The sequence below is a fragment of the Sturnus vulgaris genome, chromosome 20, assembly GCF_052056855.1.
Source record: "Sturnus vulgaris isolate bStuVul1 chromosome 20, bStuVul1.hap1, whole genome shotgun sequence".
NCBI classification, from domain to species: Eukaryota; Metazoa; Chordata; class Aves; order Passeriformes; family Sturnidae; genus Sturnus; species Sturnus vulgaris.
The window spans coordinates 276,422-300,753 of record NC_142262.1 but is presented as its reverse complement, the minus strand read 5'-3'; the positions used below and the strand labels follow the sequence as shown (position 1 = coordinate 300,753).

The following is a 24,332-nucleotide window of genomic DNA, read 5'->3' as shown; positions in this document are numbered from 1 at the left end:
TAGCTCTCTCTCTCTCTGGGAGTACCCGGGGCAACCCCTGCATCTCTCTGCAGAGGCGCTCAAGCTCAGGCATCTCTTCATTCTGTATCTCACTTTTAAAGCCGAGTGGGAACTCTTTCCACAACACTCCTTTGCATTTTGCATCAGCCAGTACTTCATCCATCTGACTTCCAGCTTGGCCTGTCTGCAAAGGTATCACAGATCCTAAGCAGGAAAGGAATATACGACACCCAAAGGCTCCTGACCTAGTGGTCACTGCCAGTGGCAATGGATACCCCCAGTCAAAACAGTTGGGATTAGCCACACCTCCCATCAGAGAAACAGTTTTTTTATATAAAGAGGGAAGGAGTAACCATCTGTCACACCTCTAGGGTCATACCTTGCTGGCAGCCTAAAGCCTAACACTAAAAGTACTTTACCTTCACCAGCACCTCAGAGACAACAGGAAATGTAAAAACTCACTACCCCTCCACCTGCCAAACCACTCAAGCAAGGCCAGCAGTAAAGGAGGAGCAGTGAGAGGTCATGGTCCCCCAAGCCAGACTGAGCAGAGAGAAGAGGTGGCCACAGGAGAGAAAAGGAGCATGGTCCGATGTTCCCACCATATGTCTCTGTAAGTGGTGGGAGATCGGGCAGAGGCACTTGGTCCATTCCAAGAGGTGATTTTGGGCCCAGCCCTGGTGCACCATGCAGCATGGTGTTTGCGTGGCAGCATCTGCTCCAGCCAGTAACAGCAGTGACAGGACATACGCTCTGACAGCAGATGCAAGATGGGGCCAGAGAGGATTAAACCTTTGAAACCAAAAGTTCTGAAACATCTTTGAAAAATCCTGTTAAAAAATTTCTGCATAGGACACCACAAACACTGCTTCAGTCCTGGAAGTACCCATTCTGGACAAATGATTTCCTTGACAAGCTCTGATGAGAGTATCACCCCTGCCCAAGAAAAGAGCAGTGCCAGGGACAGCTCACACCAACCCCATTACAGGTTAAAGACCCTCTGCTACAGCACTGCCCCACAGCTGCTGCAAGCCACAAGCTTGGTACAGGGGACACCAACATGCAGAGTGAGCATTTTTCCTTGGACAAAAGAACACAGACAACACTAATGGTTGTGGCTTAGGAATGGTATTCCCCGTATTAGCGTTCCCACTGAAATACTCAAAAACACATGCTGCTCGTGTCCCTTTCCCCCTGTGGCAGGCTGGAGAGGAGAACTGTAGGCACAAAAGGTAAAGATCATGGTTTGCTATAAGAACAATTTACTGAAAACAGTAATGAGAGAAGAAAACAAATAATAACAGCGACAATATTAAAAAGAGTGTAGAAGAGAGGGGAAAGATTCACATATGATTGCTCACCACAATGATGATTGTAACAGGATGTTACTCCCACCGCAAGGGACACCTCCTCCCCATCCCTCTTCAGCCCCTCTTCCCTGCCATAAACCCTCCCCCTCCCCTTTGCCCACGTTCATGATGTATAGAATAACCAGGGTCTTGGCCACACCATTCCTAGCTACTGCAAAAATGTATTTTTTGACTGGCTGAAACTTAGACCTTGACATTCAGCACTGCCAGAATACAGCAGTCTGGTCAGTTCTTCTTGCTCTTGTTGGTGAACAAACTGACTTTGTTAACAGATGCCACAGACAAGGAAGGAGACTCCAGCTTCACCTTGTCCAGCAAAGTTTTCTTTATGGCTGCTGGGGAAATCTCCTCTTGGTCTGCCAAATGCTGCAGTTCCCTACAATGGGGTAGTGGGAGAAGAAGTCATAGGAAAAAGAAAATAGACAGGCTGGGGGACAAGTCTTGCAAGCTCTTTAGGACTTCCTAGGTGCCCACCTTGTCCGGATACAGGAAGCCTCCACAGCATTGATGAGGAGTGAGCGAAAGCCACCACTCTCCAGGAAGTGCAGGGCATGGATAGTGGCTCCCCCGGGCGAGCAGACATTGTCCTTCAGCTGACCAGGATGCTGCTCAGATTCTAACAGCATTTTGGCAGCACCCTGTAGCAAGGAAAATACTTGCCAGAGCTCTGACTGCAGAAGCCACTGTCACACACTCCTGTTCTCCACTGCACAGAGCAGCACCAACACTCACAACAGGCAAACCTGGGCTCCTGCAGGCTGCCAAAACACTTTTCAGAGCTGACACAGCCTGCAAAGGAGCAGAGTTTCCCAAGCCCCAGCTCCCACACCATCACCAGTGCCAGCAGATTGCTGCAGACACTTCCTACAGCCCCCCACCAGGAACCTGTGTGCATTCAAACCAAACACATTCTTTAAAGTAGATTCTGTGAGAGGACCAAGACGATTTCAAACTGTGATGTGTAGATTCCTCTGCACAGAGCAGGCACAGACGCAGATTTGTTATTCAGGAGGTAATACTGACCAGCAAAGCCTGTGCTCCAAGTCGAACCGCCAGCCTGCGGGGAAGGCCCATCTTTACTCCTCCATCCGCAAGAGCATCCAGGGCAGTGAATGCCTGAGACCAGAGAGAGGAAGAAGGTGACTGAAAGACTCTGCTCCAGGACTGGTAACTCTCAGGGAGGAGAGAACCCAAGGCATCAGGACTGTTCTATGACTCTATCACTTACAGACTTGACAAAAGCCTCCCCCTTTCCTTCATGGATGCCATGTCAGGCTCCTCTCCCACTAGCTTCAGCTCAGGAGTGGGGGGAATGGGAGAAATTCAGCTTCTGCATCATGCAAACTACAGGCCCAAGTTTTACAACATGGACACGTGGACATTGCACACTGGCTATGGACTTCTGGACTTCTTCCCATTGCAAATGTGGGCAATGGGAAAAAAAAAAAAAAAGACAAGCTGAATTTGCACAGACTTTATGGCAGGCAAAGCCAAGTGCTCTCCCTAAGACTGCCACTAGGTGAGGAAACAGCACATACATACGCAGGGCCACTGCCACTGAGCCCTGTTACAGCATCGATGAGGTCCTCTTCCACCTCGGTGCAGAAGCCCACACTGGCCATCAGTTGTTCCAAAAGCTTCCCATCTTCCACATCCGCATGAGTTCCAGTGGCATAGACTGTAGCACCTTCCCGGACTATCACAGGAGTGTTGGTCATGCACCTGATCACTTTTGGTGTGGGGCAGAAGGTAGAGAGTTTCTTAGGGCAGAAAATCATTGAAGATAAAAAGTAAGAAAAAAAGAAAGAAGGGAGAAAAATGAGCTTTAGTGCATATTTTTCATCAGTGGGCTGCCCAGGAAAAGACCCTCCAGGGAAAAGAACAACACAAGCAGAAGAAAAATAGTGACCTGTGTATCTCAAATGCCCTGCTTTGAGCCACAGGAACTCATACGTGAATGTGAAGCCTTCGTCAGTACCAGCAAAGCAGGAGCTGGGCAAAGCCAGGTTGGAAACAGTATCCGAAAGGCCTCAATCCCACATCAACCCACAGATCTCCAAAAGAGCTCCTGCAGACACTTAACATAAAATCTGCAGAAATTCAGGGGAGACGACCCAGTGCTGTTAGAAGAAACGTGATCGGACAGCACCTCATGTGAGGGAACAGCTGGATAAAACCTCTAATAGCATTTGCTGATGAAGACAGGCACTGGTGACCGAAACCAAGTCGGCGGCTGCTGGGTGACTTTAGTCCTGAGCAGCACAAGTAACGCGTGTCCCTTGCATCGGCTCCTCGGCGTCAGAGGAGTGGAAGCAGCTGATGGCCGGCCTTGCACGGCCCGGTCCCCTCTCACCTTCTCGATGGAGCTGATGGTGACGCCGGCCGCGCAGGAGACCACGATGTGCCGGGGCTCGATGTCGGGGCCCACCTCCTCCAGGATGAAGGGGATGATGGGTGGCTTCACGGCCAGGAAAAGGACATCGCTGCTCTTCACCGTGTCCTTGTTGCTCACCGTGAAGTTCACTCCCATTTTCTGCACCGGTGTGGGGAGAAACGGGACCGCTCAGGCCCGGGACGGCCCGGGAGGGGAGCGCCCCCAACCCGGTCCCAGCTACCCGGCCGCACTCACCCGCAGCCTGCTCACGGTGGGCAGGTCAGTGTCCGGGGAGCTCGCCGTGATCTTGTGAGCAGCCAGGACTCCTGCGAAGGACACGGCGTGTCAGCCCGAGGGATCGGCACCGCCTGCCCCGTACCCACCTGCCCCGCATGAAGCCCCCGGCCAGGGCGAAGGCGAAATGCCCCGCGCCCACCTGCCGCCGTGAAGCCGCGGGCCAGAGCGAAGGCAAGCTGCCCCGCGCCGATGAACCCCACGCTCATGGCCGGTGCGGTGCGGTGCGGTGCGGTGCGGTGCGGTGCGGTGCGGTGCGGCTGGGCTCCGCTCCGCCAGGTGAGGCTCCGCCAGGTACGGTGCGATTCCGCCAGACCCGGCCCCGCCGCCGTCCACGTGGCCGCGCGCACGGAGGCGAGACCGCGCGGCGGGACGTGGGCGCGCAGCCAATCGGCGAGCAGCGGGGCGGGGCAGCGCCAGCGCTCCGCCACTCAGCGAGCGGAGGCGGGGCCAGCAGCGCAGCGCTCGCCAGCGATTGGCGCAACCGGCGCGCGGTGTTGCATCATTCGCCGGCCGCGGGGCCGCCGGCCGCGCCGCTCCGCTCCGCTCCGCCAGGCGGCGCTGTACTCGCGCCGGAGCCCCGCGGGCCGGGCCGGGAGCGCCGGTACCGCTGGTACTGCTGGTACCGCCGGTACCGCTGGTACTGCTGGTACCGCCGGTACCGCCTTCCATGGGCCCGGTGGTCCCCGGCCACCCTCCCCGCGGAGAGCGGGACTCTGGGTCCCCGTGTGCTGGCTCGGCTCGGCTCTCCCACTCCCCGCCGGCCCGGCACCCAGCGGTGCCCACACGCGGAGAGCGGCCCGGCGGCACCTCGTGCTCTGGGAATCGCCCGCAGGTTTCCCCAGGGATTTATTTCCCTGCCCCTGAACGGGGAGGGAGCTTCCGTCGCCCGGTTGCCCGCGGGGCCCGCACGCAGTGGGGCTTGTTCCGTGCCCCTGGGGCGGGAGGGGCCTCCCTGCGGCCTGGGCTGTGCAGAGACCAGCCCGCCGTGTTCTTGTAAAACTCAGGCAGCAGGCAGGGATTTTTTACCTCACTGGGGGTTTTTTTTTGTTTGTTTTGGGGTTTTTTTGTTTGTTTGTTTATTTTTGTTTTTATTTTTTTTTTCTTCTTGATTCTTGACTGACAGAAATAAATCTCAGTGTTTTGGGGTTTTTTTCTATTGATAAATGTTTCTAAAGGCTGATCTTTTGTGGATACTGAACCTCAGGCTTCCAAAAAAGAAGGTAAAAAACCAAACGTAACCATTAACAATTCCAATTTAATCTATCCATTTTGGAATCCTCGGGGTGCTGTCTAGACTGGCTGCAGTCACAAGTCCATAATTAATGAATACACGTAAATCCTAACATTAATTTACCTAAAGAGGTTGGGAATGGCTGATGGCTGGGGAAACCTGGTTCATGGTGAGCTATTTGATCATCATCTATTAATTAAGGGAGTAGATACTCTGGAAATGAAGGTGGTTTGGTGAACTGAATCATGACAGAGCTGGTTGGTAAATCCTGATGAGCAGATATCAGATGTTCTCTGTCCTGGATTGGGCAATCTCATAGTTTCCAATGGTTGGGGAGTGTTTTAACCACTGAAGCATGAGGTTTTGATTTTTTTAATTATTTTTTTTCTCCTAAAAGAGAGGATTGTTGTCCACACAATCTTTTTTTGCCATTTTGACCATGTTCACATTTTTTGCTCAGTCTTTGGCTGGCAGATGAGAAAGCTAAATCTGAACACACTGTTCTTGGCAATGACTTGTGTTTCCACTCCTCCAGTCAGTGGGATCATGATTTCCATGTTTAATTCTCTTTCCCCTTATTGTGAAGGCACTCAGTTTTGCCCTCATTGTTTCCCAAGTACCAATTTCTGCTCTGGCCCTTTGACCCTGGATCAGTGTAAGTTGCATCAACTCATGGCACTGCCAGATTTTACCGTGTTTCTGCTCTTGCTCCTACTTGGTGCAAAACCTTCCCAGCAGGAAGCCAGCAGTGCCTGGCTCAGCCACGTACTGTCAGCCAAGGAGCTTTCCAACAGCTGCCACTGCCTGAGGACCACCAGTGTCATCCCTGGGGACAAGCACCCCCTTGCCTGTGGGCTCTTGCCTCTGCTGGCCCCCTTCCCCAGCCCACCCAGCCTCCCAGAGCCACACCAGAGCCTGCAGGGCTTTCCTCAAACAATGTTCCTGGGCTCACTGGATTGAATTTTATAACAAAAGCCATGGTCCTTCACAGGCACCCGTTCAGTTTTTAGTGATCTGTAATGACAAAAAATAAGTAATTTTCAAGTGTGACACAGCTTAATTTGTCCATATTGATGTGTTTAACAGGAATACATCATAAATGCTCGAGGGCCCTTTGTATGCAGTGGCTCTTGTAAATTGACTCCTCCAACACAAATGGATTTCCTTTTCCAAGTCAGCATTTTGTACTTGTACAACCCATAATTTGTTTGGGTGGCAAGAAATAAAGCTCCTGGTTTATATCTGTAGCTCCTGGTTTATATCTATATCTGTCTTGGGTTTTGTTCTACCAGCCTCCTCTTGGACCACATCTTCCAGATTTCCTGCCCTTCTCTGGGACTCACAGAAGAGAAGACCCCCTTGGAAGGCTGTTCCTTCGTGCTGGATCCCGATTCTTGTCTCATTTCCTGGCTAATGCTCCCCATTGCTAAGGGCTGGTCCTAGCTCAGAATTATTCAACATAATCTGCCCCAATAAGTTTGCCCTTTGCTTTTCAAACCCCACACAAATACTGATGCAAAGTAAGTTTCCTTCCTTATTCCTGAGTCATTCTGCTGCAAAGAATCCACTCAGAGGTCTTGCTGTGTTGTGTCTGTTCTATTTTGGGTCTGTGTTCAGGCTTTGAACATCAAAATAAAGTGAGCTCTGCTTTCGTGCAGAAAGGGCCATGGCTGCTGCAATGAAAGTGTGGAGAGGAAGGTGACAGCACACAGATCTCAGGAGATGTAAGCATACATCTGCCATTCAGCTTTATTTTGTTTTGGTTAAAAAATAAATCTTGTTTCTGACAGGCAGCTACTGGAGATTTTAATCAAAGCACTCAAGTCTGCATGTGCTGCATTTGGACAGTCTGGCTTCTCCCTGGAACAAATGAAGATTCCTATGGGGCCTGAAATCTGAGCTGAGAATTGTGGAACTTTAAAGTGGGTGTTTTGTCAGGGCTGGGCCTGAGAAATTTGGCTACTCAGTGATGCAGAGTGCTCAGGAATCCTGCGCCTGAGCTGCTCTGGGGTACGGTGTGCAAGTTCTGTCATGCCCATCCTGTCCATGCCCCCTCCCTGCCTGGTTTGGTCTCTTGTGCAGCACTGTGAGATTAGTCTCTCCCTCCCCTTTCCCATGCCCCCATGATTTATCTTCAAGCTTTCAGAAAAAAAAAATGTTGACCCCAGTGCAAGGAAATGGTGGCCCATGCATCAAGACAGAGCCTGTGCCAAGGTATTTCCTGTGCTGCTCAGGTGAGAATGGCAGGTCCCACACAGCCACTTGGCTCTTCTCTGCAACCTGATTCTCAGCAGTAGAGCCCCAACTTTACAAATTTTCATTTCTGTAGTGACTCAGTGTTTGCTAGATAGGAACATTGAATTAAATTATTAGGCCTCCTCCAAGGTGTGCACTTGAGGGTATTCCTTTTCTATGCTAGACAGTGAAGGAGAGGAAGGGAAAAGACTGGCAACATTCAAAATATTGTGATAGCTATGATGGTCTTCTCAGAAACACCCAGACTGGAACTGCCCACACTTGCAGGCATTCCACGTCTCACAACACAGTCCAAATTAACCCAAACTCCAAGGGATTGATTTTCATCTCCTGAAAATTCTGGTGTTCCTTCATGCAGCTTTTAACTTTTCCACTTCCTGAGTAGTCACTTGGTTACCATTAAGCACTGGTTAACAGTTTCAAAATCCTTGATGTCTTTCCTAATATTTGGCTCAGTAACCTGGTAGCCCCGCTGCTGTGGTTATGAGCATTCCTGCTGTCTGCAGATGCACGTGGAGCTGTGTCATTCCTTCATGCTGGCACCAGGCGGGTGAGGCAGAACCATGGGGGAGTTGGGCTGTGCTGTGCATCAGCTGCAGCCCACCTGCTCCAGGTCATTCAGTCGTTAGTGTAGGGAGTCCTCACCTTGAAGCTCGGCTGATGGAGTGTGCGTGCCTGCCCAGCGCCTCTCTGCCCCTCGCCCCGTCCCTCAGCCCCTGCCGTGGGTCACAGCTCTCAGATGCTCCCACAGTGGCCAACCCACAATTCAGAGGTGTGAGACAAAGCGGATGCGCTGCGAGTACGCCAGGTCCAAGACATAGAGCAGCAGGTTGACATAGGTGAAGATGGCAATCACCAGCTGGCTGTCCCAGGGGCATTTGCCCTTGGCACAGAGGCCAGGGCGTCGTGGGGAGCCGTACTTGCTGTCAAAGCAGAACACTGGCCAGATGACCGCAGCACTCGTGTAGAGCAGCACAGCCCCAAAGGTGTAGATGACCACAGAACGCTCAAAAGGGAACCACAGCAATGCAGTCTTACCTGTGACACTGAAGGCCACTACCACCACTGTCACCACAAAGCAAAAGCTGTAGACAGCCACACACCACTGCGTCGCCACGTATTTACCATATTGGCTGTCATTCACCAGCGCCCCAAAGATGATGCAGGCCACGAAGGCCTGAACGATTTTCAGGAGCCCGGAGATAGTTGCCATGTAGCTGGTGACTTGTCCTGGCTTTGCCCTGGTTAAGAACACCTCAGTGGCATAGGTGACAAACAGGAGGCCCGCGAAGACGCTGGCTGCGATGCGGAAATCCCTCACCTCGCAGCCGATGGGGTAACAGCCCACCTGGACGAAGTAGAGCGGGTAGATCACTGCAGCCGTGATGGACATGAGTGTGGCAAGCATGGCAAAGGCAGCGGTGAAGTTTCCCCAGGAGAGGCTCAGGCAGCTGTGCAGGTGTGTGAACTCACAGGTGATGATGAACACAGTGATGGCAAAGCAGAAGGTCCACACAAACATGCAGAAGGTGCCGTAGGCAGCACTGAACCCCCCTTGGTGGGCAACCAGGCTGAATGTGGTGCATCCGAAGGTCATCTGCAGCAACCGAGCGATTCCTACAGGGGAAGTCAGCGCAGCTGTGTTCAGATACGGCCCTCCCGTGCTCTCCATTATCTTTCCAGTCCAGCAGACAATGCACTCAAAGCCTCCTCAAACGTCCTTTCTGGCTCTTGCAGCTTTGCCCTGCGTCCCACCTGGTCCGAGCTCAGTGGAGCGGCAGCTCAGATCCCGCTGGTCTCTGCTGGCATCGGTGGGAGCTGCCTCTGACGCTGCATCTCTGGCAGCTCTGTGCACGGACCTGCGGCTGCAGGGAGGTGACTGCCTGGCTCTGCCCACTGGCTGTAAGCTCAGGGTGCTGCTGCTCGCTCTCTGCTTCCTCAGGTCTGAAACCTGCTCCTGTGCTGTCCTTTGGCTGTCTACTTTCCCACAGGATGGTACTTTTCCCTGCAGGCTGACATTTATTCCATTTTAGCTCCGCAGCTGTAGCTTTCTGCTGCACCGTTCACAGGAACCTGGAGTATAAATAGGGGCTTTATTAATAGTTCTGGAATGAGTCCTGCCCCCACTCAGCTGTTGGGAGCGGGTGTTATTTAACACTGAAGCTGTGAGCTCCATCAAAGGCTCTTGATTATCCTTCTGCTGTTCTTCTAGAAACTCTGGGGTCCCTGGAATGCTGCCGTTCCCCACACAACCCCCCGCACTCAGGGGAGGTGTCTGGCTGTGGCAGTGGGCTGTGATCCAGCCGTGCTGCAGGAACAAGAGCTCAGTCCTGCAGAACCAAGAGCCCCTGAGTGGGGGCACAAGCCCAAAGGCAGCACAAACCTGAAAAAAGAAGGGATTTAGGCCAGAGGCTGAATAAAAGCTGACTCACTTTGCTGCAGTTGATCTGGAGCAGTGATACATTTACCTGCTGTGCTTTGTGACAGCTTGTGGTAGTGAAGGTTGACAGCACCCGTCCTCAACATTTCCTTAAACTCTTCCCTGTTTCTCTTTGACTTTATGTGGAAATCAGTTTTTCTTGTATCTCTGAATGCAATGACTGAATACAATTGTTTTTTAAAATTGCTTTGATATTCTTAGCTCTGTTTTGGAACACAGATTTCAATAAATAGTGTAAAACTCTCCCTCCTTTTTGTGAGATCAAAACTTTCACAGTGAGACATTCCTGGTATACAGTGCCCCCCAGACCTCATCTCTACCCAGAAGTCTCTTAATTATATTTCTGAAAGTGCCAAGCAAAATTTCTGATGTAATTTCAGAGTAGGATTGGGTGAATGTTTTTACCACAACATAGCAGAAAAATTCCTGCCTTACCTCACGGCAGCATTGCTGACTCCTCACCTGCAGTACTCATCCCAGTATGGACGCAGAAAAACTTCACTGCTGGAATGGCTCACATGAGAACAGTACAAACTTTTGGCTGTAATGATAAAATATACCTACCTCCAGGTTTGCCACCAACTTGTAACCTCAGTGTCTCTTTCATTCATCTCAAGTCCCCTCCGTTTTCCTTTGAAAGGCCTCTGGTGCTAAAAGTACAAAAGCCTGCATTCATTTGGGGTGGAAGTTGCACAATTAACATCACAATAACCAGGAAATGCAGCAGGAGAGATGAGGAACTCCAGGTGAACGGGTTGCCATGCCAGCATCTTGCCCTACCTGACTCTCTATTAATCCTTCGCCTCTAGCAGTTTTCCAGGCTTCATTGGCAGTGGGTCACTTTCTGCACTGTGGCACTTTGTGGCATCACTTCCCATTTGCCCGGGACCAGCAGAAGGCACAGGGACACTCCATGGCATGGCCCGCCTGAGGACACTCCCCAGCAGTGCCAGGGCTCGGGGCAGAGCTGCTCCTGCTGCTCACCTTCTGCTTTCCCGTGGGAGGTGCTGCCCCTCTGGAGAGCCCTCAGCACCAGAGTCAGGGCTGGCAAAGGTCCCCCAGATCACACTGGTGGAGGAGAGCACCAGACAGACCATGGCCACTTCTCCCTCAGAAATAAAGAACCTTATCTAATCAAAGATCACAGAATACAAACACATGGCACTGAATTCTTCCAGTCTTGCCCTTTTGTCACTGGCTTCTGCACAGCAGAGAACAGATGAAAAGTGTAATTAGGACAATTCTACTTTTATACCCAAGTCATTAAAACATAAAGGATATCACTAATCTCCAAACAGATCATAGGGAAACTCCACTGATGTTTTCCTGTTTTTCAGTTTCCCTGGGAGCACCAACCATTTTCTCTTTAGTTTTTTGTTATCTTCAATCTGTGTTAATCCCATGCACAGCAGGACAGCTGATTGTGGTGGTCTGTGTGTGGTCCTGCCAGACTTCTCCTGGAAGTCCAAGAAAAGGAACCGAAGGGCTACAGTTTGGTTCATTTTTTGGGTTTACTTACCCAAAACAAGAGATCTAACAAGCAGCACCACTGTTCTAACCTGGCAAGGTCTGTTTTGAAAGTACAGGGAATTTTTCATAGATCAGGCCCAAATTTTCTCATCTCTGTGGCCGACATGCTGTGTAACCATGCACAGAGTGCAGGCACACAGCTGGTCCCAGGGCCTCGTGCAGCAGGGACTGCAGCAGGGATTGCAGCAGGGACTGCAGCTGTGCTCCTGGTGCAGCAGGGATTGCAGCAGGGACTGCAGCTGTGCTCCTGGTGCAGGTCTCCCCACGCCCTGCACTGAGCCCCAGGGTGAACTCTGCTCCAGCCGCCCACGTGCTCCCAGCCCAGGAACCGTCTCCTGTCTCCTCTCCAGCCTCAGTCGTGCTTTCTCCATCCCTCCCTTGCTCTCCTCCCACTGCCATCAAAGGGGATTCTCTGTGCTGTGGTGGGTGTGTTCCCAAATGATTAGAAGAGAAATATGTTGGTGCTTGTCTTGTGTTCTCTGCCTTTTCTGCTCCAAATGCTTCTGATGCTCTGATCAAACATTTCGCTCACTGGAAGAGAGGCCTTTGCAGCAAAGCCAGATCTCCCTCCATGTTAAAACACAATTCCTTGTACTACCTGGGGAATCCCAGACAAGCCAAAAATGCTGTGAAAGTCTGCAAACATCAGATGCTGGGTGAAATTCTCTGTACTTAAACCTTAGGTGGTGAAATTCTCTGTACTTAAACCTTAGGTTACAACCTCTTCATCACAGAAACAATGACAAGGCACACTGCAAGGAGAACACAGAAATCTAATTAATGTCCAAAACGTCAACACCACCCTTAGCCCTCTCCCAGGCACAAGTGACCATCAGGATAACCCATCCAAATGAGCAGCATATACAACTTTACAAAGACATGGGTATGGTTCTCTGGTCAGCCCTTATAAATAGCGTTTTACATATTAAAATAAATATGTCCACGTTGCCAAAGTAGCAAGAGGTTTCTTCGTTATTTAAAAAAAATATGTTACAATATCCATTATATTTCTTGCTTAGTTTAAAAAAGTAATTAAAAAGTCATTTTACAAAATAATACGAATAAATTGAGTACAAGAGTGTCCATCCCTAGCACATGTCCTGGGTCTGTATACTGTGACTCAGCATGAGATGCTAACCTCCAGGAAGTAACGGCATCATTCCTTCACTTCTACTTGGACAGAAGAAATCCAGTGCTTGCTTTTTTCATCACTTGTAACAAGTCTATGATGTAGAACTCATGGCAAGGGAAGATGTCCCAGATCTGGGTGAGGTTCTCATCACTGCTATTTATGGCTTTGCTACTCCCTGTATTTGATTGCCTTGTGTAACACAGAAAGAGGATGTGACCAGCTGAAACTTAGCCCTGGAGTTTGGAGGGAGGGAACAAGTTCCAACCAAACAGTGTAAGCAAGAAATTGCTGCTTGCCTTTTTTTTTTCCCTATTTTTTTTTTCTTGACACACCATAAGCGTGCAAGAGTGTGGGAGCGTGTGAGTGCACAGGTGTGAGCGTGCCATGGGTATGAGCATGCATCTGCCTGCAGGAACATGAAGGAAGAAGATTAGAAAGTTTGGGAGAAGGGCTGAGAGTCTCTCTCCTCCTGATCTAATCTCTGCCCCTCTGATGAGCCCTCCCTAGTTACCACTGCTGAGCATCCCCAGGAGTTTACTGGGCTCCAGGCCCTGCTGCTGTGCCATCTTCTGAACATCAAAACCCATGTGCATGAGGAACTGGATCACATTCATCTCCTGCCCTGTGAACTGGTCCCTGATGGTGGGGCATGAGGGGTTGCAGTGAGGCCATGGACAGCTGTCAATCAGGTGAATTGGGCAGCCTTTCAGAGGAGCCTTCCCATTTTTGTTGCTCTCATGGAGGCTCCGATCCCAACAGTGCAGGGCACGGGGTAATGATGTCCCCTTCACCTGGATGTCAGTCCAGTGACTGGAAAGACAAATTGTACAGATCACATCAGAGGGGTCAGGCTGCCAGGACAGGTTCATTCCCAAGCCACATCCCCATTCACCTCTCACAGGACCTGCACAAGCACTTACTTGCGTGTGATGATCTCGTGGGACAAACAGGCAGGAGCAAAGCTTGCACTGAAGGAAAAAAAGAAACATGGATTATGTCTTGAAGGACAAAGCAAGTCCTGCTGAATCGAACCTCCTGGACTAGGGAGAGGGTGCAATTTTAGACAGAAATGAAAAAGGAAAGATTCTTGATGTAGATCAACTAATGGTTACCAAATTTACAGCACTCTTTTTTCAGCAGAGATCTGAGAACACAAGGACACTAGATAAGAATGTTCCTTAGAAACAAATGTGCCAGGTTTTTCTCAATGAAACACTTACGTCACATCCTTCAAGGTGTTTCTCAGCTCTCTACCCAAATTCTGGATGTAGAGCCACTGTCCTTCCTGAACAGGCTGGCCAGTTAGGTGTACATTGTCTACAGTAAGCTGGGCCTCATCGAAGAGCCACTGAACAACAAAGACTGGGCCTAGAAAGACAAAAAATTCGGAAAAGGGGTTACTCCAAGTTAGTTATAGATACAGAGGAAACCCTAAAACCATTTGATCTCTCTCCTTTGGTACTTACATCGAAGAGTGGGGTAAATCTTATATCCAAAAAAGCAATTCCATTCCTCTCCCTCTTTAAACTGCAGCTTACAGCGTTCAGGAACAATGCCATTCCAGTATCTAGAAGACAAAGCAATAACAGAATGCACAGGGCAATCCTAACAATGTGTCCTCTCCATATCCTAGTTACTGTTCTGATGAGAATTTCAACTGATAGAACAGCTCTCTCAGCAGCACTGTCCCATCAACACATTTTAGAGCATCTCTAACTGTGCACATTCTTTCACACATTTGGACTTTATTGTCTTTTCTAATCACATCATTGAAAAAACACTGATGTGGACAATAAATACTCCGTAAGTATCAAAATGAAGGATCACAGTGAAGGAGGACATCTATTCCATGCTCTAACCTCTTAGAGTAGCATACTTTAGAGCATCTGACTGTACCTTATTCCTCTTCTGATGGCCTCAGTTGGAGCACAGGTTATGGTATCGATACAGTCTGTTCTGCGATACTGTTTGTTATCCAGGAACCATCCAGAGTCTGCCAAGCCTCGAACCTGAATCCCTTGATAACCCATCTCCTCCAGCTGCTCTGCCACTCGATCCACGTTCAGGAGCACTCCTGTCCCTCCAGCACTGCAACAGCAACATCAACACTGCAGTCATGAGGCACACACAGGTGTTACAGACCTCGCTAGCAGACACACCTTCCTCAGCAGTGAACTGCTGTGAACCCCTTCATCTGCCACAGCAGAGCTACCCAACCATTCACCATGAACTCGGTAGACACCACATTATTTCCTTGCTTTGCAACACTCAGAAATAAAGCCAGTGCTGAGTGATAATCTGGGAGGTCAGAAACAAATTCCTGTTGTTACTGTCTTTCCTCAGAGATCCATGTGCTCTGTACAATTTCCAAGGGGATTGGCTGTTCAAAAACTAAAAGAATCAGAATTCACACAGCAACGTCTCTATTACACTCCTGTGTAATACACTGAGTGTGCCAGAGCTTTGTGCAACACAGGATGATCCAGAGCATCTGTGTGAGGCAAGTTTAGTTTTTATTTCAGTGTCCCGAATCAATTTACAGGAGGTGTGTGTCTTATGATGTGAGCCAACAGGAACCAGAATTCATGGTGCAGACAAGAACACAAAGCTTTGTTATTTTCTGCGTTTTCTCTTATGTGAATATGGACTGGAAGCTGATGAAGTAATATTGTATCATCCTCTGTTGTGGCACTTACAGAGAAAACTGACCAGAGATACAGGGTTTGCCGTGTTAGTGTTACTGTACTCCTGGAAGAAATGTTTCAGGAGCTTCTGGGGCCTCCTCCCTTAACAGCTTTCTACTGTGGAAATCTCCTGTCTTCACAAAACAGAATCTTGTGGATACCTACCTGCTCCCTGCTAGCAGCAATACTTTTGCAGTGCTCAGACCTTTTCCCACCAGCTCCTTTATAACCTCCTGTATGATCAGTGCTCCCATGAAGGCATATTCATCTGGAAGACAGCTTAGTGTCAACAACATTGTTTCCTGTCCAGGCTCAGACTTTTATTTCCTCTCTGAAAATACTTAAGAACTTTCCAAAGGGATTACAAACCTAAACTCAGACTTGTTTTATCCACCTACATGAAATACACCTAACAAGATATTCTCCTCTGCCTCATACAAAATGTGCTGCCCGGAAAGACCGAGTGAAATGAACACTCAATTACACAAATACCTTCTTATGACAGTGCTTAGAAATGAGTAAACTTGGAAATGGAAAACAAGAAGGAAGGTGCTGGAGGAACAAACACACACCTTCCTACCATTGGAATCTCAGTTCCAACTTAGTGTTTCCCCTTTTTCCCAATTCATCAAGCCAATTCAGAGAAGCAATGCTTCACAAGATGTTACATGTACAAAGACATTGCTTCCTTGGCACCACCAGCATCTGTGGTTGCTGATGTGTAAGTGCTCCATAGGAAGAGCCCGAGGGAGCTGGGATGAAGTGCAAAGGTCCCTTACTGTGAACCACCACAATGACAGCGGATGGCAGCGTGTTGAGATGAACTCTACTCTTTCCCAAAGAAACCTGCAGACAGCTTTAGCTTGGCACATAATGGCTCCTGCCTAAGGTCAAATATCCTCCTGATAAAAGTCTGACACTAAATTCACAGTCCTGCCTCTCAGGTCAGCCATGCTAAAGTTTCATGCAACAGTTCATGGTCCCTCAGCTACAGCAATTAATTTGCTATATGCTGCAACCTGGAGATTCATCTAAAAGGAATTTTGGTCCTCTAATCCTTGCATACTGCTTCAGTGTAACATCTCTTCAAGCAGTGGCTCTGAACTATGTCAAAACAGCCTGAGCTAAAGAGATCAGGATGTTTTATCTGGAAGTAGCTTGATATTCTTTCCTGCCCTTCAGCAAGAAAAAGCCTGTTTCTCATCCACGTGGTTTCACAGAAGTCTGGCCACAGCCTTTAATGTGTGATGTCTGGGGCAGCAACGGCCCATCAGCAACACTCACTTTTCTCAGACTTGGAAGAGGCACCGCTCCAAACATCACTTGAGCAATATGGGATGAATCTGTAAGAGAGAGCTGTGTGAGTCCTGCTGTGCCTCTGACACACACAGCAGGGTGAGGATGCGGTCACCTAACTGGAAGAAAATTAAATCTTGGGAAAGGGAAAAGGGAAGAGTTTCTGTCCAGTTTGGTGACTTACCTTCTTGCACACCAAGTGACAACTGTAATTGTCTTGAATTTTCTCCTGAACACTAATAGTTTTACTGAGTTAAATCAATAAATAACATGTCTTTTATCAATCTAATTGAATCACTAGGCTCAATGGACAGAATGATGGAGCATGACTTTGCTCTCAGCTATTCTGCCAACACAGTGGATGGCCTGTCACAGGGCAACTCTCTATGCTTCAGTTTTTCACACGAAAAATGAGAAGACTCTAGTCAGTGCAGAGTAAATGCTGATTGCAATCACTGGAGGTTTTTGCAGGAATTAACTTCCCATGTCTCTGTTTTGCAGAAGACAAATTTACATCCCTTCTGTATAGATGCATATATAAACTGATCTCTCTCATTTCTCTTCTTTGAACTAGGAGAGCTGCTCCACATTCTTCTCAAATTGTCAGATGTGTAACACACTATCGGCCCACCACTCATGATGGATTCACCATTGCAGCTGTTTGAGAAGGCTCTCTGAGCTATCCCCAGTTTTTCTTCATTAGATTACCCCACAGCTCCAAGGAGATTGAACTTGAGTTTCTCGACCTTGTCAGCCCTACGTGTTAGAGTAGAACTGCAGCAAATGAGGAAACACACGATTTCCATTTTCCTAGTATTAGTCTTAACCTGTCTCTGCAGCATTCTTGCTAGCCTAAAAGGCAGGAGATGCTGTTTAAGTATAAAGCTATTTCCCTCCGTTGTCCCTCCTTACACCATGTTTGCATTCCACCAGTGGGGATTTTCTTCTGGCTGAGAGGACAGGATCCCAGTTCCTGCAGATGGGCACAAAGAAACAAGAAACATACAGATGACAGTCTGTGATTTCAGAGGAATCCTAGGAGCCTCATGCAAGACCTCTGACCACACAGAAAACAAACAACCATGATGAAAAACATTGGCAAGGGAAGTGGAAGGAACATGTCTAAATTTGCCCTCGGGCAGATTTGACATTCAGAATTTGATTCATGCTACAGATTAAGCCTGTCTGGAAGCTTCCTGTAGTACAGAAAAGACCTGTGATGCCTATTTTTGTCCCCAAAAGACAAATCCTAGTAGGTAAATTCCAATATACTCAGTTAGACGATCTGAGTGAGTGACGGAGATTTGGGTACCCAGGAAGCTGCAGCGTGAGAAGAGAGCGAAGAGAGAAGCACTCATTACCGGCAATACCTGTGCACCCAAACGCCTGCCCGTTCCCGCGGCACGGGATGGTCACGGGGCAGCAATCAGGCACCTTCCAGGGTGGTGACGGCGGGCGCTACCTCAGCCCTGTCCCAGTCCCTCGGGGATGCCCCACGGGGTGGAGGGGGCGACTCACCCACGCGGGTCGCGGGCCACTCCCGGGAGCTCATCAGCCGCCGCATGGTGTCGTAGCGGGTGTCGCAGTTCTCCCTGTTGAAGCAGTACCACCCTCCTGGCGAGGGGACAGGGGTCAGCCGCCCCGAAGGACCGGGGGCTGGCGGGCGAGGGACGGCGGCCCTCGGGAGCCGGGGCACCGAGGGCAGCAGCCTCGGGTCGCCGCCCGCTCGTGGCCGCCGTCGCGGAAGTCGGGGGCGCCGGCGCTCACCTTCCAGGAACAGCAGCCACCGCCGACTGCCTTTGGACTCCTTCAGGTAGTAGCTGCGGGCACAGACAAGGGGCAGCGCCTGAGCGGGAGCCGGGCCCGGCCGCAACGCTCTGGTGCCAGCCGGGCCGGGGCCCCGCCGAGGCGGCGCGCGGGGGCGGCGGCTCCGCTCGCGCCCGCCCGGGGAAACGCCGGGGCCGCCGCCCGGGAGGCGCTCGCTGCACCTGTCGCCGCCGGTGCCGCGCGCCGCCGCGCGGTGGCGCCGCAGCCCTCGGGGCCGGGGCCGCGGGGAGCGGCGGCGGCCGCGCGGGGCAGCCCCGGGGCGCCTGGAGGGGCCGGCGCGGCGCGGGGACTCACCCGGCCGGGCTGCCGTCGTTGCAGGTGACCGAGGCGTTGTGCAGGAGGTGCAGGCGCAGGTCGTGCGGCAGCGCCTGGGCCGAGCAGGGGTACAGCGACTGCGCCAGGCTCTTGACCTGCGCCATGAAGCTGTCCATGTTGCCCTCCACGGCCGTGAAGTCCAGCGGGAAACTCTCGGCTGCCGCCGCCGCCGCCGCCGCCGCCGCCGCCGCCTCGCCGCGCTCGCGGACCGCCGGGCCTCGCCGCCGCCAGCCCTTCCTGCCCTCGCCGCCGGGTCCGGCGTGCAGCAGCCCCAACAGCAGCAGGAGGTGCACCGCCGCCGTGCCCATCGCCGCCCGCCGCCACCCGCCGCTCGCCGCGGCAGCAGCCAGTCCCCGGCGGCGGGCAGCGCCGCCCGCGCTCCGCCGCGCCCCGCCGCGCCACCCGCGGGGACGGGGGTCGGCGGCGGGCGAAGAGGGCAGCGCCGGCGGCGCGGGCTCGGCGGCGCGGCTGCCGGCACAGGAGCCCGCCGCCCGCTCCCAGGCGGCGAGCATGACAGAGGGGCACGGAGTGCGCGGGGAGCGCGCCGGGGGCGCCGCCAGCCCGGGCGCCGCGTGGGGCAGCAGCCGGCCAGCCCCCGCCCTGCCCTGCCCTCCGCCCCCTCGGAGCGAGGCGGAGGGAGCGGGGGGTCTGCGCCGCGCCGCACCGCACCGGCACGGTGGGCCGCTCCGTCGGGGCGCGCCCCGCGCTCGACGGCGACGCCATCGCCGCCCCTGCCGGCGCCGGGGCTGCGGCGGTGGCGACGGCGCCCGACAGCCTCGCCCGCAGGGCGGCGGGGGCCCGGGGCCGCCTCTGCCCGGGGCCGGGGGGGGCGGCCGGGCCGCCCGAGCGCGAGACCCCGCACGTGGCAGCCCCCGTGGCGGCGCCCCAGGCCCGCGCCGCGCCCCCCGATCCGCCCCTCTCCCCCCACAGCCCCGACGGCAGCTCCTCCCCGGCTCCGCGCCGGCGGCACTGCCCGCCCCGCCCCGGGACGTGCCACCGCCGCTTCACCGGCGGAGCTCAGCCCCGCGCCCCCCGATCCATCGCTCTTGCACGGGATCCCGCACGCCGTCCCGTGGGCGGCCCGCGGTGCCGCCCTCCGGCCTGGCCCTGGCTCCCGGAGAGCAGCGGGAAGCGCTCGTTTGGTCCCAGACATCGGCGTCCGGTCTGCTCAGCTTCCGCGGGTGACCGGGGCCGGCGGCCCGTCGCCCCCGGCCGGAGGATGCTGCTGCCGGGAGCGGGAGGGCTCGTGGAGGCCCCGGGCGTGCCGGAGTCACTGCAGGCCGGAGGCGAGGGGTTCCTGCCCCCTGCAGCCCCCGAGCACCGGCGCGGGTTGCCCGGGGTCGGGGTCTCCGCGCCGCAGAGGCTGCGCCCTGCTGCTCTCCGCAGCTCGCGAGGTTTACCGCCGGCCGCTCTCCCCCGGGGCCCGGACGTTTCCAGGAATTGCAAGAAAAATCCTGGAGAAAAAGCCGTGTTGTCGCCAGAGTGCCGGTCATCTGAGAGAGAGAGAGAGAGAGAGAGTTCTCTGGAAATGGCCTTATCGCAGAGCCCCTCGGAGTTAAAAACCCAGGAAAACCAGAGAAAATCGTACACTTTGAATAATTCGTTTAGATAGGAAGTAGGACAACTCACGCTTCTCACCAGCCCTCCAGAAAGGAGCAGGAAGATTGTCTTTACTAGGAAATATAATCTATCTGGGATTAGAAAAGGTGAAAATAGTATAATCTTAAAATAGCACGTGGAAGGTTTTTTTGTCAGGCTGAAATTACGGCTGTCCAACTGCTGCAACTACATTTTTTACCTTACTGTGTTTGGACTTTGTGAATGTAGGCACAGCTCTGTTTCCTACACACGTAGCATGTGGTTTTGGTTTGCTTGCCATGTTGGGTTTTTTATCTTTCAGTTACTCTTATGTACTCTCAGTTCTTGCTCTGTTCTCACTCAGATTTTTACTCCCAAATGTTTTATTTAAGTGCTAATACTGGCAACAGTATCTTTAAAGCCAAGAAAAGCTACTCAATTGACCGTGCACCTCCTCAAGTGCACTACGTTCACCCCCTGACAAGTTTTTGCTCCTATATTTCTGCATCATTGTATCTTTCTCTGCACTGGCCTAAACCTCCCTTCCTTGCTGTCAGTGCCAGGTCCGAGCAATTTCTGAGACTAGTTATAGCAAGTCAAAGAACTCGTCAGTCAGCCTGAGCAGAGCTTCCTCTGGAAACTGGTCACTTTTAGTGCAAAGTCTGAAGCAGTAACTCCTCAGAGTGCTCCAGAATCCCTGGAGAATATGGCATAAACAACTTCAGGACCTCACAGTCCACTAGGTACAGCAAGAAACCAGAAGGGGTAAGATTGTTGAACTCCATCCTTCACAGTGAGGCTGCTGTGCCTCTTGTTGCCAGGCTTGCATTCCTCCTGGTGTCCCTGCTCTTTCTCTCCACGGAGGGCTGAGTTCCTGCACTCTGTAATGCCTTGCTTGGTAACCAGCTGGCGCATTATGATGCACCAGGGAGGCATCTTATGGCAGAGAGGAATGCATGTTAAAGTTGCAGGTCTTTGTCCTAAGAAGTGAAGCAAAGAAATCTAAATTTTGCCTGGCTTGGCTTTGCTGAGCCCTCTTCAGCTTTCTGACCTCTGATTCGGGTCACTCAGGGAAGGGTTTATTCAGGGCACCCTTGCTACCCTTCCAAAGCTCACTAAAATGTTGTATTGCTTTTCGTGGCTGAACAAGGGGCTATGAGGAAGAGTGTAAGGCTGTAGATCTGGTACAACAGCCTTTCTGATTTCTAAACATGTAAATCTGGTACCGTTCAACTCCTTGGCATACTGAATTTGAGTGAACATCAAAGTAACACAGATTTTAGATAATTTTATAATACTTCAGCACGAGAGGTTCACTGAGTTTTAGTCTTTTGATAAGTGCCTCCCTACACTGAATAGATTGGCCTCAGTACAAAAAGAAGCTCCGAGAACGCTGAAAGAATTGGAGTCCTGCTCCAGGCACTGGAGATTTGGCATTTTTATTGGTAGGAGTGAGGCACATAGGAGGCAAACAGGAGACTTTTAATGATTCGGAATAATGTTATGGGAGATACTGTTTTTATTTAATACTCTTGAAAGTGAAATGCCCTGCATAATGTGTTCCACTGTGTCCCAAGATATGTCCCTATATGTTCAGTATATTGGACTGTGCTGTACAAAAGCTTATGAGACAGTTCTGAATTCCCTCGTACCCTGCCAGGACTAAGGCAGCCCCAGCACTTGGCCCTTAGGTGTTTCCCAAGGAAACCCAGGAACCAAGAGGGTAACACCTGAGTCCTGTGTAAGGGCTCATACCACAGGTATGGTCCCCCTTCATGGGCTCCTCTCATTCCTGATTTGAGCCACCCTGCAGCCCTGGCTCAGACCAAGCTCCCTGGCTCGTTGCTTGGGTCTTGCCTTGTGCGTAAGTTACCCCACACAGCACTACTCACCAACAGAATCCTGCCTTCACACAGTCATGCTACTGCTACCTGCTCTGACCCTGAGGCCAGGGGTTGTAAGGAACTCCAGGAGAGCTGTAGAGCCCTCTTAACGCCTGGGTACAGATGTGCCATGCTGGGTGATGCTCTGGTAGGAACCATCTCTTGAACATCCCCAGGACACTCTGTGGTCAGTGATGTCGGTACAGGCAGCAGAAAACACCCCAGGATTATAGTTACTGTGATAAGCAGCTTGTTCTGCATCATTGCTACTGCATATTTCTAGATGTTCACAGCTAATTTTCTGTTCGTTTTGAAAGAATAAAAAATAAAACCAGGTGAGGTTTTGCTGTTTTATGAAAAAGCAAATATATGTTACTCCCTGTGACTTATGTATGCCTGTGACAATGCAGAAGCACACAGTTCCAGGGCTGTGTATTAAATGCAAAGCACTAGCTGCCTGAAAAATGGGATTAGGAAAGGTCATTCTGCGGTGTGTTCACTGTAATTACCAAAGAAATGCAATTTAAGACAAAATTTTGGAGGATGTTTGTCTGGGACTCACCTGGTAGATTTGCAGGCATCCTCCAGCCTGACAGTGGCAGAAATCAGACATAAGGCTGTTTTCAGCCATTCCCAAATGAGTTCCTCTTTCTTTAATGGACTCCAGGTTGTAGTCACCTCCCCCATTTCTCTCCTGATGCTTCTAATTTCAGATAAATATTTGAGATTAGAAGTGGCTCTGGATATGAAATGTGACCCTTCACCTCCATGCAACTCTGTGATTATGACATACTATTAATAACCAGAATCACCTCTAATCCCACAACTTGGAAATGTTTAGCTCAAATTACATTAGTTCTTTTTTAAAGGAGCAACATTTCTTTAAGGGATGTGTCACTTCCAGATGCAAAAAAGGAAACAGCTGCCTGCTTTAGACATCAAATAGGAGCTACACCCATCCAGAAATGAGACCAGTGTTTTGGACTATGAAACCCAAAATGTGTCTTTCAGGTTGGAATGGCTGCTCTGCCTGAGCAAGGCAATAGTCACTGCAGTTAACAAAGTCATCTTAATTGCTTATTCTTCTCCAGAAAAAGTATTAATTAGTGGAAGAATGGCATATCTTCATTATGTGTGAGATAGTTGCAGAGCTTTAGATCTCCCCATTTTAAAGACTAAGAAGTACTTGAATATCAGATAGTTGTTGCACCCTTTTTTAGACAAGTGTGTCAGCTTTCAGCCCTTAAGTCCTCTCACGTCTTCATGTATATTTACAGGAAAAGGCAATTGAAAAGGTAGAAAACTATATATCCTGGACACTGTAGCTCTATAAATATGATAGCAATGATACTGCCCAATGGAATGAACAAAATGTAAAGACGTTTTTAAGCATTGTTTGAAACATTTTACACCTGGACATCCTTTATTACTATTTCTGCATCTCACTGAACAGTTACGGTATTGGATGGACTTAGGAATCCACATGCATAAGCGAGGGTCTCTCCATCATTAAAATTCCCATTTTTCTCCCTTCTCTGACACTGCTGATATAGTAAACACAAGCATTATCTTTTATGAAAGTGTCTTTCCTTAAAAAGATCTTTCTCTTTATAAGCCAAGTAAACCAGACATTTTTGTGGGTGCTGGGGGTAGAGGTGGAGACTTAAGCTTAACATATAGGATAAATATAGAAGAAGTAGAGAAAAAAGAAAGTATTTGGCATGTGGTTACAACTTAGGCTAAATAAATTCCAGTGGTTACTCAGACTAAAAGTTTTGGTTTTGTTTTTTTTGTTGTTTTGTGGGTTTTTTTGGTGAGTTGTTTTGTTTTGGTTTGGTTTTATGATAGCAAACTAAACAGACTGTCATCGAATCTGAGAGCGCCTTTGATGCAGAGGCCATGCTGAGACTGAAGGGGAAACCCATAAATGAAATTAAGTCTCTGGGAAATTGTGTGTTGTGAAATGTATGATAATTTCTGTTCCTTGGCTGCAGCCTTCTCTCCTGACCATCTGAGTTTGCAGCACTGACCACGAGGTTCCAAACAAACTTTTTTTTTTTTTTTTTTTTTTTCCTCAGAAGAAATGGCTTTCGGGGGCAGCAGGATGCTGTGCTTTGTC

The 24,332-nt window shown here is 50.7% G+C and overlaps 3 protein-coding genes across 3 annotated transcripts; all 3 read right to left on the bottom strand.

The window, feature by feature from the left end:
- Positions 1–1,245: 1,245 nt before the first annotated feature.
- PYCR1 (pyrroline-5-carboxylate reductase 1) lies at positions 1,246–4,398 on the bottom strand. The gene is made up of 7 exons (XM_088176610.1): positions 4,181–4,398; positions 4,000–4,070; positions 3,724–3,903; positions 2,909–3,130; positions 2,394–2,486; positions 1,845–2,008; positions 1,246–1,746 (listed from the first exon to the last, which is right to left on the bottom strand). The coding sequence occupies exons 1-7, from the start codon at positions 4,245–4,247 to the stop codon at positions 1,596–1,598; spliced, it is 948 nt and encodes a 315-aa protein (XP_088032736.1). The 5' UTR covers positions 4,248–4,398; the 3' UTR covers positions 1,246–1,595.
- A 2,589-nt stretch (positions 4,399–6,987) lies between these two features.
- On the bottom strand, positions 6,988–9,621 carry MYADML2 (myeloid associated differentiation marker like 2). The gene has a single exon (XM_014887451.2). The coding sequence runs from the start codon at positions 9,198–9,200 to the stop codon at positions 8,295–8,297; it is 906 nt and encodes a 301-aa protein (XP_014742937.2). The 5' UTR covers positions 9,201–9,621; the 3' UTR covers positions 6,988–8,294.
- Positions 9,622–12,251: 2,630 nt separating this feature from the next.
- NOTUM (notum, palmitoleoyl-protein carboxylesterase) lies at positions 12,252–19,264 on the bottom strand. Its single transcript, XM_014887561.2, has 11 exons — positions 18,732–19,264; positions 18,378–18,430; positions 18,129–18,224; positions 17,523–17,583; positions 16,599–16,657; positions 15,480–15,582; positions 14,527–14,718; positions 14,097–14,197; positions 13,851–13,998; positions 13,551–13,598; positions 12,252–13,440 (listed from the first exon to the last, which is right to left on the bottom strand). Exons 1-11 carry the CDS (start codon positions 19,262–19,264, stop codon positions 13,134–13,136), a joined length of 1,701 nt encoding a protein of 566 aa, XP_014743047.2. The 3' UTR covers positions 12,252–13,133.
- Positions 19,265–24,332: the final 5,068 nt, after the last annotated feature.